This window comes from Colias philodice, chromosome 26 (assembly GCF_061535455.1).
Source record: "Colias philodice isolate Cphi_HAF_F1 chromosome 26, ilColPhil1 Martin Lab GWU primary, whole genome shotgun sequence".
NCBI classification, from domain to species: domain Eukaryota; kingdom Metazoa; phylum Arthropoda; class Insecta; order Lepidoptera; family Pieridae; genus Colias; species Colias philodice.
Genome location: NC_143111.1, coordinates 8127614 through 8140625, shown reverse-complemented (window position 1 = coordinate 8140625; position 13012 = coordinate 8127614). Strand labels below are relative to the sequence as shown.

General features: G+C 34.9%; 2 protein-coding genes and 1 pseudogene across 2 annotated transcripts in view; 1 reads left to right on the top strand and 2 right to left on the bottom strand.

Moving 5' to 3' along the window:
* Positions 1-7727: 7727 nt before the first annotated feature.
* Positions 7728-8285, bottom strand: LOC149477052 (uncharacterized). Its single transcript, XM_089711618.1, has one exon. The coding sequence runs from the start codon at positions 8283-8285 to the stop codon at positions 7728-7730; it is 558 nt and encodes a 185-aa protein (XP_089567744.1).
* A 292-nt stretch (positions 8286-8577) lies between these two features.
* Positions 8578-13012, top strand: part of LOC149477047 (uncharacterized) — a 47968-nt gene continuing 43533 nt past the window's right edge. Inside the window, exons 1-2 of the mRNA XM_089711406.1 lie at positions 8578-8993; positions 9874-10041. Of these exons, the coding sequence (XP_089567532.1) occupies positions 8878-8993; positions 9874-10041 (284 nt within the window). The 5' untranslated portion in view covers positions 8578-8877. The remainder of the gene's footprint in view (positions 8994-9873; positions 10042-13012) is intronic.
* On the bottom strand, positions 9088-9821 carry LOC149477051 (uncharacterized; annotated as a pseudogene).

The following is a 13012-nucleotide window of genomic DNA, read 5'->3' as shown; positions in this document are numbered from 1 at the left end:
ATTTGGTGCAAACTTACTTTATTATGTCCCAAATACACTGTAATTTATTTGATTGAAAATATTTATTTTTTCGCCTTATTTTGAATTAATACCAAAAAAACAACCTAATTTTCAATCGAAAAGTCACCCGTCAAAATATCAGCTTTTTTCAAAAACTTGGGGTGCCTTTTATTCATTCAAATCTCTACTTTCATATGGTGTAAAAAAAATAAACACCACCATAGTAAATGTTCTCAGGAAATGCATACAAACAGTCTGAAAATTAGCTTTTACTAAATCAGGCACACTTCTCGAACTACCTGAAATGTTTTATCGACATCATTTTGCTTTTGAATATGCTGTAAAATATTAAACTTAGAACAGATAATTATTTTTCTTTTGAAATATTACCGAAAAGCCGATACAAGAGAAGATATAGAGTTCAAGAAGTGTGCCTGATTTAGTAAAAGCTCATTATCACACTGTTTGTATGCATTTCCTGAGAACATTTACTATGGTGGTGTTTATTTTTTTTTTACACCATATGAAAGTAGAGATTTCAATGAATAAAAGGCACCCCAAGTTTTTGAAAAAAGCTGATATTTTGACGGGTGACTTTTCGATTGAAAATTAGGTTGTTTTTTTGGTATTAATTCAAAATAAGGCGAAAAAATAAATATTTTCAATCAAATAAATTACAGTGTATTTGGGACATAATAAAGTAAGTTTGCACCAAATTTCGTAGAAAAAAAATAAATTTTGAAGTAGATAGAAATAAAAGACCAAAAACTTGGTTTTTTGAATTTTTCACCTAAATTTTTAGGTTATGTGAAAAAAATTGTGAATACAAAAGTTGTAGAACTTTTAATTACCTACAACTTTGCCATTGAACTTTTTTCCATAGGACTTGTAGTTTTGTCGGAAATCGAGAGAAACCATTTTTTTCTCTTAAAAGCTCCCCCCTCCCGCTTCCCGAACTCGGATTGACCGTAATTTATTTTTCCTTACATTTTTATCATATTCCCTTCCTTTTCTAATGGGTTTCATCCGACTGCGATTTTATTTATCTTTTCATTATTTTCAAAGGCTTCTACCCCAGTCTACCTCCCTTTGCCAACATTTGCCAGATGTATGTGAAGAGTGAATATAGGTCTCATCTAAATAAATGAGAGGGTGAGGGTTGGGAGTTTTGATATTTTATCTACTTTTTTGCAAGTATCTTGTTCTCAAACTGAGTTGTTTTAAAGCTTCTTAAGAAGCGACGGAAATATATTTTTGGGTATAGTACCCTGCACTCTCCCATTAGTCTTTTTCCAATTATAAAGTATGTGCCGCCTCAGAAGTCTGCCGCTATTCAGAAGTCTGAAAAAAGCCACGTCTAACGACTGCGTAAGGTGAGTAAAGTTTGCCGGTAAAAAAACGTTTTTCACACGTTCGCTTATTATTTCTATTGAAAGATGAGAGGCGAGATTATCGCCTATAAGAATTTTTGTATCCGATTTATCTTCAAAATATTTGAAAGCAATGATTCAGACCCAGTCTTCAAAAGTGATTGCATCGAACCAGACAGAGCTAGTACTATTATAACGACAACCTTAAAGGACCGTTTTGTCTCCATGTGTTGTATACATGTTGTGCCTTATATACCACATACGGTGGTAATAAGGTCTCATTTGCAGCAGCAGCCATCATAGTTGAACCTTTCGTATGATTCTTTATTCTTTCTGGATATTTAACACTCCTTTTTGCTAGAATCCTTTTTCTTCCTGGATCATCCACCAAATTAGTCTCGTCATAGTTTACAATATTGCATAAAGGAATTTCTTTCAATCAATCTGGGTAACATTGGTTTATGTATTTATTAACTACTGGATGTATGTGACGCAATAAAACGACCATTTTGCAGTTTTGTCTTATATTAAAAAAAAAAGTAATGAAGAATCCGTCTACAGCATTTGGCATTGTTACCCTTCTGCGACTGAGGTGAAATTTTTGTAAACATTCGACTGACGTACACGTCTGTTGGACGTAATGTTCAGATGCATTTTTTTTTGTTCAATACTAGTAATATTTATTAGTATTTTATATTTTTTGTTATTGTTGAGTCTTATATTTATTTAAAAATTAATTATATATTCAGGAAATAAAAGAAATGATAGTAATATAATTATTTTTATTGAGATAAAGTTTTTTCAAAGAAATGAACATTCACGTACTTTAAAATTATTTAAATTTTTTAAATTGAAATTAACTAAAATCTAATGACATCAATTTTTTGATACAATTGGTTTTTTACAATTGGTTTACATTTTCTTAATAAATAAACAGTCACATATTCTAGTTGGGCCTTTATTGTAGGATTCCTGTTCTTTTCTTCGTAATCTACAATTATTTGATCATTAATAAAATCCTCCAAATCAATATAATCAATATAATACATTTCTTCAAAAGCATTTAAAGTTTCACAGGAATCCTCCTCACAATTCGACTCAACCGCATAATTGCTACTCATGTTATTAATTAATAGTGAGGCGAATGCGGCTTCAAAGGCAGCACACGTAGGGTTTACATTTCTAATACCATGGCTACGTATGCTGCCAAAGAAATTTTCTAGGGGGTCCTGATTTAAATGCCTACACCATATCGACTTCATATTATATTTATTGAACAAAGTTTCTTTCAGCAATTCCATATTTTCAACAGTATAGATCCAGTTATTTATTGATGGAACAGTACCAGAGGACCCCGAAACAGTAACAAACTTCATAGATTTTAACACTTTTTTTGACTTCGACCACACGTCGCTGTGCTTAGAACTTGGTGTGACATTTCTTAGAAGATCTTTTCCGCTCCTATTCTTCGAATTCTGAAAACTTCCATTTAACGAGTCGAAGAGATCGTCGATAAAAATTATTAGATCTGCGGTGTCCTTCGTCTCTTCAGGTAAAATTCCATTTTCTGAAAAAAAAAATAACCAACAGTCACATGTTTGTTGTACTAGGATATATACTTTTTGCAGGTATATAAATTATTATACATAGAACTAACCATGTAGATAATCGTATGGGTGATTCTAAACTAATTGAAGCCAGTATATTAATATTTGTCATTAGACAAATATTTATCGGAGAAAGAATCGTTTTGTACTAAATAAAATAAAAATACTACAAAGTTTGATGTGTGAACACAGAATTTAATTGAAAATAGTTAGTCAATCTTATAGACTACAGGCCCGTGTTGAAAAAATTATGGGTCATTTGACCCACCACCTGACCTATCTAGAATGATATAAGAGCATAAAATAATAAGATTCAGCACTAAGACGTCACTTGTAAGCTGTCCACCTGAGTGCAGATGAGAATTCGAAGGTTCAGGTAGAGATTTTCTCCCCTTGTCTCCATGATTTTTGTACGGCGTTGCGGAATAATTGATTAAAAGTAGTATAGAAATAGTATGACACAGATGCCGTACAAAATCAAATGACCAAATTTACCCCGGCAACTGTCGAAAAATAAAAATAAATTCCGACTTTGTGGACCCCCATTTTTGTACGGCATCTGTGTCATACTATTTCTATACTGCTTTTAAGCCATTATTCCGCAACGCCGTACAAAAATCATGGAGACAAGGGGAGAAAATCTCTACCTGAACCTTCGAATTCTCATCTGCACTCAGGTGGACAGCTTACGAGTGACGTCATAGTGCTGAATCTTATTATTTTATGCTCTTATATCATTCTAGATAGGTCAGGTGGTGGGTCAAATGACCCATTGTTTTTCCAACTGTCTGGCTAAATAACTGAGATGCAAATTTGACCTTCATCTTAGGTATCTTATCTTTATTGCAATGGTTTTCGGTCAAATTTTTTATTATCTTTAGTCCTTTGTAAGATGGGTTATTTTGGTACAACTGTGTAATGTTCCCATTTCGCTACTTTTTCTTGACTATCCATTGTTATACCTAAAAGAAAGAAGGATGTGCAATACTTAACTTTGTGATGTCGATATTTCGCTTTTTTATAACGACATTTGCATTTGCGAGCGTGGTTAACTAACATCTCACCAAGCTAAGTTTGCACCTCGCGTCGTTTACGTCACACGGCTTAGGTAGGTACGGGCTGTAAAAAAGGATTCGCTATGACTTTAAAAAAGTAAACAAATATTTGTTAGATTTTACTTTGCATTTGTTGTTTTTAACATTATATTACCTATACGGGTACATGCCACATTCCAGCGAGGTGTAAACTTAGCTTGCTTGAATACTACTCAGGTACCTTACGAAATTATTCGACATTTTTCGCAAGTCAGTAAAACAAAAAGTGTTTAAAAATTTGAACGATTTATTAATTATTGCTTAAACTATTCACAATAAAATCAGTCCAGAGAAGAGTTTGGCGAGTTATACGAACATAAATGTAGGGAACAGCTGATTTTTTTTTCACGATTTTAGGTTTGGTCCCATAGAAAAAGTTGTTCATAATGATGAGTACAACCTCTTAAGAGGTTGTTAATGATTTACCAATAACCCTGTAGATCAGTGTTTTTCAATCCGTGGGTCGCGACCCCTAGGGGGGTCGCGAAGCCTTAATCGGAGGGTCGCCAGCTGAAAGAAAAAGTCGAGGTTCTTACACAACTAAAACTTGTTTATTTTTCAAAAGTTTATCAAATTGTGGTGCTATTTTTGAAACGTTAATAATCAAATCATTTTCTAATTGCAGCCTATTTCTCTTTTTAGTTTTAATGTCTACCATTGAAGAAAATGTTAGTTCACACAAGTATGAAGTGGCGAATGGCATTAATAATTTAAGAGCTTCCCTTGCCAGCTCTGGATATTCGTGTTTTCTTTTCATCCAAAATACGTCGACACTTTGCGAATAAAATTCCATTTTAAGCATGCCATCAGCAGCTAAATCTGGAAGACATTCTTTCATTTTTGTAATGATATCAGCCAGGTCTATTGATTTGTCCAAAAAAGGGTTTAAACTCCATCTACGCCCATTGTCAGCTTCAGAGTGCAAGTCTCGAAAGTATGTCAAAAGTTTCTCTTGTAAATTATGCAAGCTTTGTATCATGCAAGGAATGTGAGCCAATAATGCAAAACTTTGGTCATTTTTTTCAGAGTCCCTAAGTAAGTTAGTTTGTTGGTTAGCAAAACCTGCATCAATTGAATGGAACTAAACCAGTTATCTGCAGTAACTGCAGGCTGGCATTGTCGTCCGCTTCGTCATCAGAAGAGTTTTTGTTCTCCATTATTTCATCGTCACTATCATCGGTATCTTCGGAGCTCGAAACTGCGGATGTAGCCTGTCTCTTTTTATAAAATGTATCTACAACTCCTAGATGGATTGCGTGGTTCAAGCATAGGATCATCTCGCTGGGGCTTTCCCTGTCAAACTTTTTCATTACATTTGGGCCATCGCTGGTGGTGGCTACAATATGTTTTTCAAAATCCAATTGAAATCTTTTTAATGTATCTTCAACCATTTTTTTGGTCTCTTCAGCACCGCATTTACCTGGTATATAGATTAATCCCAAATTGAAAACTTCTCCGTCCTCAACATACAAACACAAATTAAAGTACCTTCGGTTTCGGACGCTGGCCCACTCGTCTACTGAAAGGCTGAAACGTGTACCAGAAGCGACCAAGTTTTTAAATTTCTGAATCATTTCTGCTTTTTTTTCTTCGTAATAATTTAAATTTTAGTATAATTTTCATAATTTCAGTTTTGTTTTTAGGCATTTTATAACCTCGCTGGGTAATACTCTCACGAATAAATTTACTCTTTGTGATTGCTCTTATAGTAAGGCCATCCTCTGCCGCCAAACGAGAAATTATTTCAGACAAAGACTTTCTAGCAACGTATCGTGTAATTTCAGACTGATTTTCATGTTTAATTTTTTTTGATTCCGGTTCGCAAGATGTCCCAGGTTGTACAACTGATTTTGATTCATCCGGCGGCGGTTGATTCACAGAAATATTGTGGACTCTTTGTAGGTGTCTGTCAAGGCCCGTAGTATTCGACCCTTTGCAAGAAATTTGTTTTGGACATAACGAACACTGTGCTGTTGATTCATTTATCTTTTTTTAAATGTTTCCATACTTTTGCTGTACGCTCCATATTAAAAGATCTATTTTTGTTTAAAGTATCTGTAAAAATAATAATAATCCAAAATTAATTTCATAAGTTTATACACTGAGTGAGTACTTATCACTTTATTATGTATTTTATAAAAAAACCATAACAGACATAACTTAAACATAATACATGATAACAGATATGAAGATTATTTGTCAAGTCACTATCATGAAACCTATGTAAACGTCTTACCTACTTAATTTACCATTAAAGTAAACAAAATCAAGAACTTACATGAGTTGAATTTTTATAATCGCTACTGCAACAAAAGCACCACTTGTCCACACCACACTCAATGAAATTTGTGGCTTGTGTCAGGCAGGATAAACAAAATGGCGGCGCGGCAAACTCAGTATGTAGACCAAGTAATTATTCATTACAGTAACAGATGGCGCTAGCTAGGCTCATGCAATGCTTTGAAAATAAAAATTAATACAATACATACGACTATCGTGTCTCGTCTCGAGCCTCGACCCAAAAGTCCCGGGACACGAGACAACGAAATTTACAAAAAGTCCCGGGACTTCGAGACACGAGACGTCCCGGGACCCAAACCCTACTGCAGTTATATTTCTGTTAATGTTTACTGTAGGCTTCGATAGTCTGAGTACAGATTGAGTAGGAATTCCTAGTTGTTTCTCTTCTGTGGAGAGAGTTGTGCCATCCGCAGTAGATATACGCATTATATGTATAATGTGTGTCAGAATCACATAAAACAACAACTTTAATTCCATATTTGGCCGCCTTTTTTTATCATAATCAAAATTTTATTTCAAATATATCGAGCACACATATTTGGCAGTAATTGTTGCTAAGAAAAGTTTTGGTATTATAATTAGTCTCAAAGTTACGATAGATTTTCGAACACATGTCCAAAGTGCCCGAACCTCCCTGTGGTCGGAAGGTTTGGGCACCCCTGTAGGGAGGTTTGGGCACTGTATTTAATTTGTACGATATTGCTTACTATACTATTAAGCTTAAGTATTGCTATAAAAATTGTAATGTTATATTTGACCTGACAGTTTTGACAGACCATGGTTTAGTTTAAACGATCTTACAAGATATTCTGAAATTTTTTCTTCTTATATAACATCTTTAGAGATTTCACGTCGCTTATTTTTCTTTTTAAATGAAAACGGCATTGTCCTGAAAAGAAATGATTAACCATTCAATCCAATAGTCATAACAAAAAAGCACAAAAGTATGACACCAAAATACACTAAAAACAGGAAGCATTAGGCATGCCCAAACCTCCCTCCTACCAGCGTGCCCAATGCTCCCCATAAGCTCACTTTTCAAATAGATTTGAATAAGTTTATTTTTATCAAATGTTAAATCCTAATTGATAGGTAAATATAATCGTCATTGAACACAAAAGAAGAAGTTAACACAGATACTTACTCTTTCTTGTCGATTTCTTTGTTATGTTTCTTCAAATCACAAACAAAATATTTACTTCTGTACGCAACAAACCGTTGAGCGCATGTAACTTGACAACCAAGTGACATGAAAGCTGGCACTTTTGATAAGGAGTGTTGCCAATTATAAACGGCATATATGAATGCGACAATATGAATTTTTTCGAAGACAATTTAATAGAATTAGTTCGCAGCTATCCTTCTTTATATAAAAATAAAGACAAAAAACATAAAAGTTTGATAATTACAGCAAAATTGTTCATGTTCACGTCTACCTTGGTAGCTGCGGCAAAATCAACTGACCACCTCTCCGCAGGGAAGGTAAATGCTGCGTCGTGACGCTGCGTTGGGGCGCATACCTCAGCGTTGTGCGTCATGATCACCAGACCAAAGCTTAAGTTGGATGAAGATTCCCTTGGAGTGCATTGATCATGAATGAAATTGAACAAATCGTAGTACCACAGTTTTATACAGTACACATCATCAGCAGATGCCCCAGACTTTAAAGATTGATCATATTTCTTCTTTTCCTTCCTAACATTGCTTCTTAAATTATTGATCTTTTTCACAACTACTTCTTTGTTCGCATCTGGCTCAATTTCTCTCAATTTTTCTATGAGTGATTTATAAGCAGCTTCTTTTTTGTCTCGATTATGGTAATCTTTGTTTTTAATTTGCCAAAGACATGGATGACTTCTATAAATTTCGATAAAATCTTCAAGGATTTTTTTGGTTGAATTTGGTGGCGCCATTTTCAATCGCTGTATTACGTGGTATTTGATGCGAGCGACGAGACAACCGTCCGAAAGAAACACTATAAAACAACTGACGCGATCTGCGTAGGCGACCGGAGTACACGCACACACGCACAGGTACACCGTACGGTGTCACTCGAAAGAATTGATTTTCGATCTTGCGCCGGTCGCCTGCACAGGCTCAAAAAACTGTACAGGTCTATTCCCACACACACTCCGGTATACCTGCGCAGGCATACCTGCACAGGTATACCTTTCCGGTGGACCGTAGCGTGGATGGCTTGCATTACTGTCCACGGAGGCGTAGCTTCATAGACGCTTCAAAATACGCCGTGCAGCTTCGGCAGCCCAGCGTACTGATCTCAACCCATGAGGCGTATTGCAAGCGTACATTGTCAGTCATTTGTGAGAATGCAGTCGGACGACAAAGACGTTATTTTGGCTTATCACTACAATCTACATTCGAAGTCGAAGAAAACGACGATTATATTGGACCCATCCATATATAGAAAGAAATATCAACTGTAGATTGTTCATAGTGGCAAGAGAATTATTAGAAGATGAGAGTGTATTTCACTCATTCTATAGGATGAGTAAAACAACTTATCAAAATTTACTTCAGATAGTAGGACCATTATTACAAAAACAGAATACCAATATGCGAGAATGTGTTAGTCCAGATGAAAGGATATTAATCACGTTGCGGTAAGTAAAACAATATTTTAATCAAAATGGTTTATATTTTCCATCCAAAATATCAGTTTAAAAAAAATAACATGTATGTCGCATCCGTGAACTTTTAACCTTCCAAATCATTAATATTTTGTGAATAATTAATAGGGTCTAATGTGGTAATTTGTGTTTGTGAATAGTCAGAGAAAACTTGTGTGTCGTTAGAATAATTTATTGGAGAAGGTGTAGATGCTTGTGTTTGTGAACTGTGGGAGTTACCGGAAGAAATCGGCGAATAGACGCTGAATTGGTTTATCTGTGGCTGGATAACTGAACACGTTGGTTTTTTAATTTCTTCCAAAAGCATCAACATTTTAATTCTAAATACACTCATTTCTTCATCTGTAAGACTTTGTATGTCGGGTAGCAAGCTCAGCAGAAACATTTTTCGTGGGTTATCTATTTTATTTTCTTTTGTTTTTAACCAGTCTACAAAAGCTTTATCAGCTTCGTTGTTAACAGGTTTAATCCTTTTTTTTTGTTTTTGAAATGACGACCTCTCAACATGGGAATAATTTTCCGATTCAGTGTCTTCTGTAATATTCCTGTTAGGACCAACATATGCCTGTTCTTCATGGCACGCAGGGGTCTCCTGATTTAGAGTTGATTGTTCAGGATATGGTAAATTTCCTCTCTCATTCATGTGAATTACTGGTTTGACGTATGGTAATATAAACTGCATCTCATCATGTAAATAGTATTTTTTTTTGTAGTTGCCGATCCACTAGCCTTCTGTTTTAAACTTCTAACAAAACCATTTCTAATATTTTTCTATTTTTCCTTACAATCATTAACTGCAACAAACACATTTTTATTATTTAATATAAATGAACTAATAACATATTTTTCTCAGGTATTTAGCTACAGGCTGTTCGTTTCGAGCATTGGGACTTTACTTTGCTCGAGGAGAATGTACCGTGTCGCGTGTGATATCAGAAACAACTAAAATAATATGGAATGCATTGAAGGATACATACATGCCTGTACCAACTACTGATGAATGGAAAGAAATTGCGAAAAGGTATTATGAACTTTGGAATCTACCCAATTGCTTGGGTTCGATCGACGGTAAGCATATCAGGATACAGAAATTTAATTAATGTTTATGATTATGAGATATGTTTCTAACTATTCTACTTTTGCATTCATCATATTAAAATTTTCTTTACTGATAGGTTTTTTAAAACCATATGAATATAAACTTCGAAAACATCGATATTAAATCGCTACAGCAGTTTTACGTAACATTTGTAAAACTTATAATATTGAAGAGGTGTCTCTTGAAGTCAATGTGCCGTGTGTTGCTGCTGAAGATCCAGATCAGCTCCCTAACATGGAGTTAAATGATGTTGAGAATAGAACAGAACTCATCAGACATTATTTTTAACCAATAAAAACTTTATTTTTTTTATTCCATTCCTCTAAAAGAAAATTAATTTGCTTATTTCTAATTTTAGTTTTTCATTTTCTAAGTTGATTTTCTCATATGTACAATCGAGAACTATTTTTTTTTTTCATAATACTCCGCTATTGCGAGGTTTCTTCTTATGCGCCCCTCATCAGGTTTTGGCCTTTTCTTAGAACCTGTATGTAATATTTAATTAATTAAAATTAAGTCTATCAATAATAACAACCATTAATAATGAAGTATACAATATAATTAAACCACTGTCTCGGGGAGTACCCAAAAAAGCCTCTTAGGTAATGCAGGTCCAACAGATGCTGGAGTGTTTATGACTAGAAATGGCACCTCCTGCCCATCACCATTGTCTAATGGTAATTCTTTTTCCACTTCATTAATAATTGCACCATCACCATAATCTACCACTTGTTCTGAGTCGCCACCAAACTCCACTGTAAAGCCAACTGACTCTGTCCAGTATTTCATCTGGTGATATATAAGGTGGCGCTCCACCTCCAGTCTAGAAACAAAAATGAAAATTACTTTTAGAATTTATTTAATAATTACTATACAGAACAACTTTATAGCTCAATTTGTTACCTTGATGCGATTCATCCGTATCTGAGTATTGCGTTTGCGTGAGTTTTTTTTCAAATTCTCCCACTTTAACCGGAGTTGTTGCGGTGTACGGCGACAAGTCCCACAACTGGCGTTGAATGATGTAGTTATTCGAACCCATTCCTCCATTTTCAACTTATTGTTGGTGGCGTCAGTCGCTTTATTTGTAATTATGTCACTTCCTTCGATCAAGGAAAGCAACGCCTTTGTTTCATCCTTACTAAGTGCTTTGGCTTTATTCTGGAATAAGGATTAAAAAAATTAAACAGTTAAATATTGAATATTTGAGAAACGTGTTATTTTTTGCTTCTAATTTGCAGTGTAGTACTTACATGTTCAGTTTCTTTATGAAGAAACAAAGCACCCAATATGACTCTCTGTCCGTAGTTTAACCACAGAATACATAATGTTTGAGACATTATATCAAGGTAAATAAAACAATTATTTATGTAATTATATTTAATCATTGTTTTTAATTTCTGCGTTTTACAATTTGAAACTCTTTCATTAGTTCGCCAGGACCTTCTATTACAGGCAACAATCCTGAGTTTTCATATGTGGTATTTACATTAGGAAGGTATTCTAAAAATTGTGTATTGTTATCAACAGTAACTACATTGTCAAATGTTGGTGATAAGGCAATGGTAAGTTCGACAGTTAAGTTTGGTTCTGTGGTGATTGTAATGGTTGGTGGACTGTTTGTGTGTGATGATTTGATGGTAATTGATAAGGCGATGGTGAGTTCGACAGTTGAGTTTGGTTCTGTGGTGATTGTAATGGTTGGTGGACTGTTTGTGTGTGATGATTTGATGGTAATTGATAAGGCGATGGTGAGTTCGACAGTTGAGTTTGGTGCTGTGGTGATGGTATTGATTTTCATCTTTTTTGACTGGCACGCCCTTTATCTCGATATTGTTTAGCCTGGATCTGTTGTCGTTATCCTGCGCCTGCTTTTTTAAGGTTTTGGTGGTATTTTCCTCCTCCAGGGCACGCACAGTTCCATTTAATTTTTCTAAGTTAAACAAACGGTCCTCGAAGTTATTAATTTTGATTGAAAAGTCTTCCAATTTGCCTCCTAAGAATTCGCAGTTTGCTTTTATATCTGATAGCTCAGCCCGTGAGTTGATTTTTCATGAAGCAAATCTCTCTCATAATGGACTCGAGTGAAACAGATTCTGGTAGCGAAGTACTGACGGTAGCAGTTTTGCAGGACAATGTATTCAGGAAGTATTTTCGGCTGAATAAAATACAGTTTGATTACGTATTATATGAAAAAAACAATGCGTGAAAAAGAAGAATATCATTGAAAGAACAATCAACACTAACTCTAAGGTAAGGTTGTCAAATCATGGAAATTGTTGTGGTAAACTTCATCGTTAAATATGTTTCCAAATGTTTCACTCGAAATAAGTAAAGGTCGCGCGATGGTTCTAGATCGCTCGAGGAAAGTAGTGGGGGCAATCGGCGCATGTGACAATCGTGCACTGATATTCTTAGCGTGTTATTAAGCATTTTTTATTTCGTATTTTTTAACTTTAGTAACTTTACATATCTTCACGCCTAAATGGCAATGCCGATTTTGATGAATTTTGGTACAGTGAAAGTTGGGACCCTGGAGACGGATATAGGCTAATTTAAAAGCGGGCGAAGCCGCGGGTAAGAGCTAGTTTATGATAAGTTGATAACACTAGTTTTTACTTGTAATTTATCTTGCAACTAGGTAAATTAAGAAAAAAAAAAGTAAACAGTTATTTGGCGACTGCAGTAGGCAGATTGATCCGGTACTTTGGGCATTGCCTGGTTTTTTTGGCAATCGAAGGTTATGGTTTGAAGGATTTCGTTTTCTTCTTGCTTTATATTTAAGGCGATGAAGTCTTTTTTCGACCATAAGTGCATTTTTTTTTAAGCGTCCTTCTCCGTTTTTATGCGTTCTAATAGTTCAATGCACGTTGAACACACGTCTGTTCTAGGA

Coding starts and splice junctions, on each gene's coding strand:
- LOC149477052 (XM_089711618.1), bottom strand. CDS start 8,285: ATGGCGCCACCAAATTCAACCAAAAAAATCCTTGAAGATTTTATCGAA.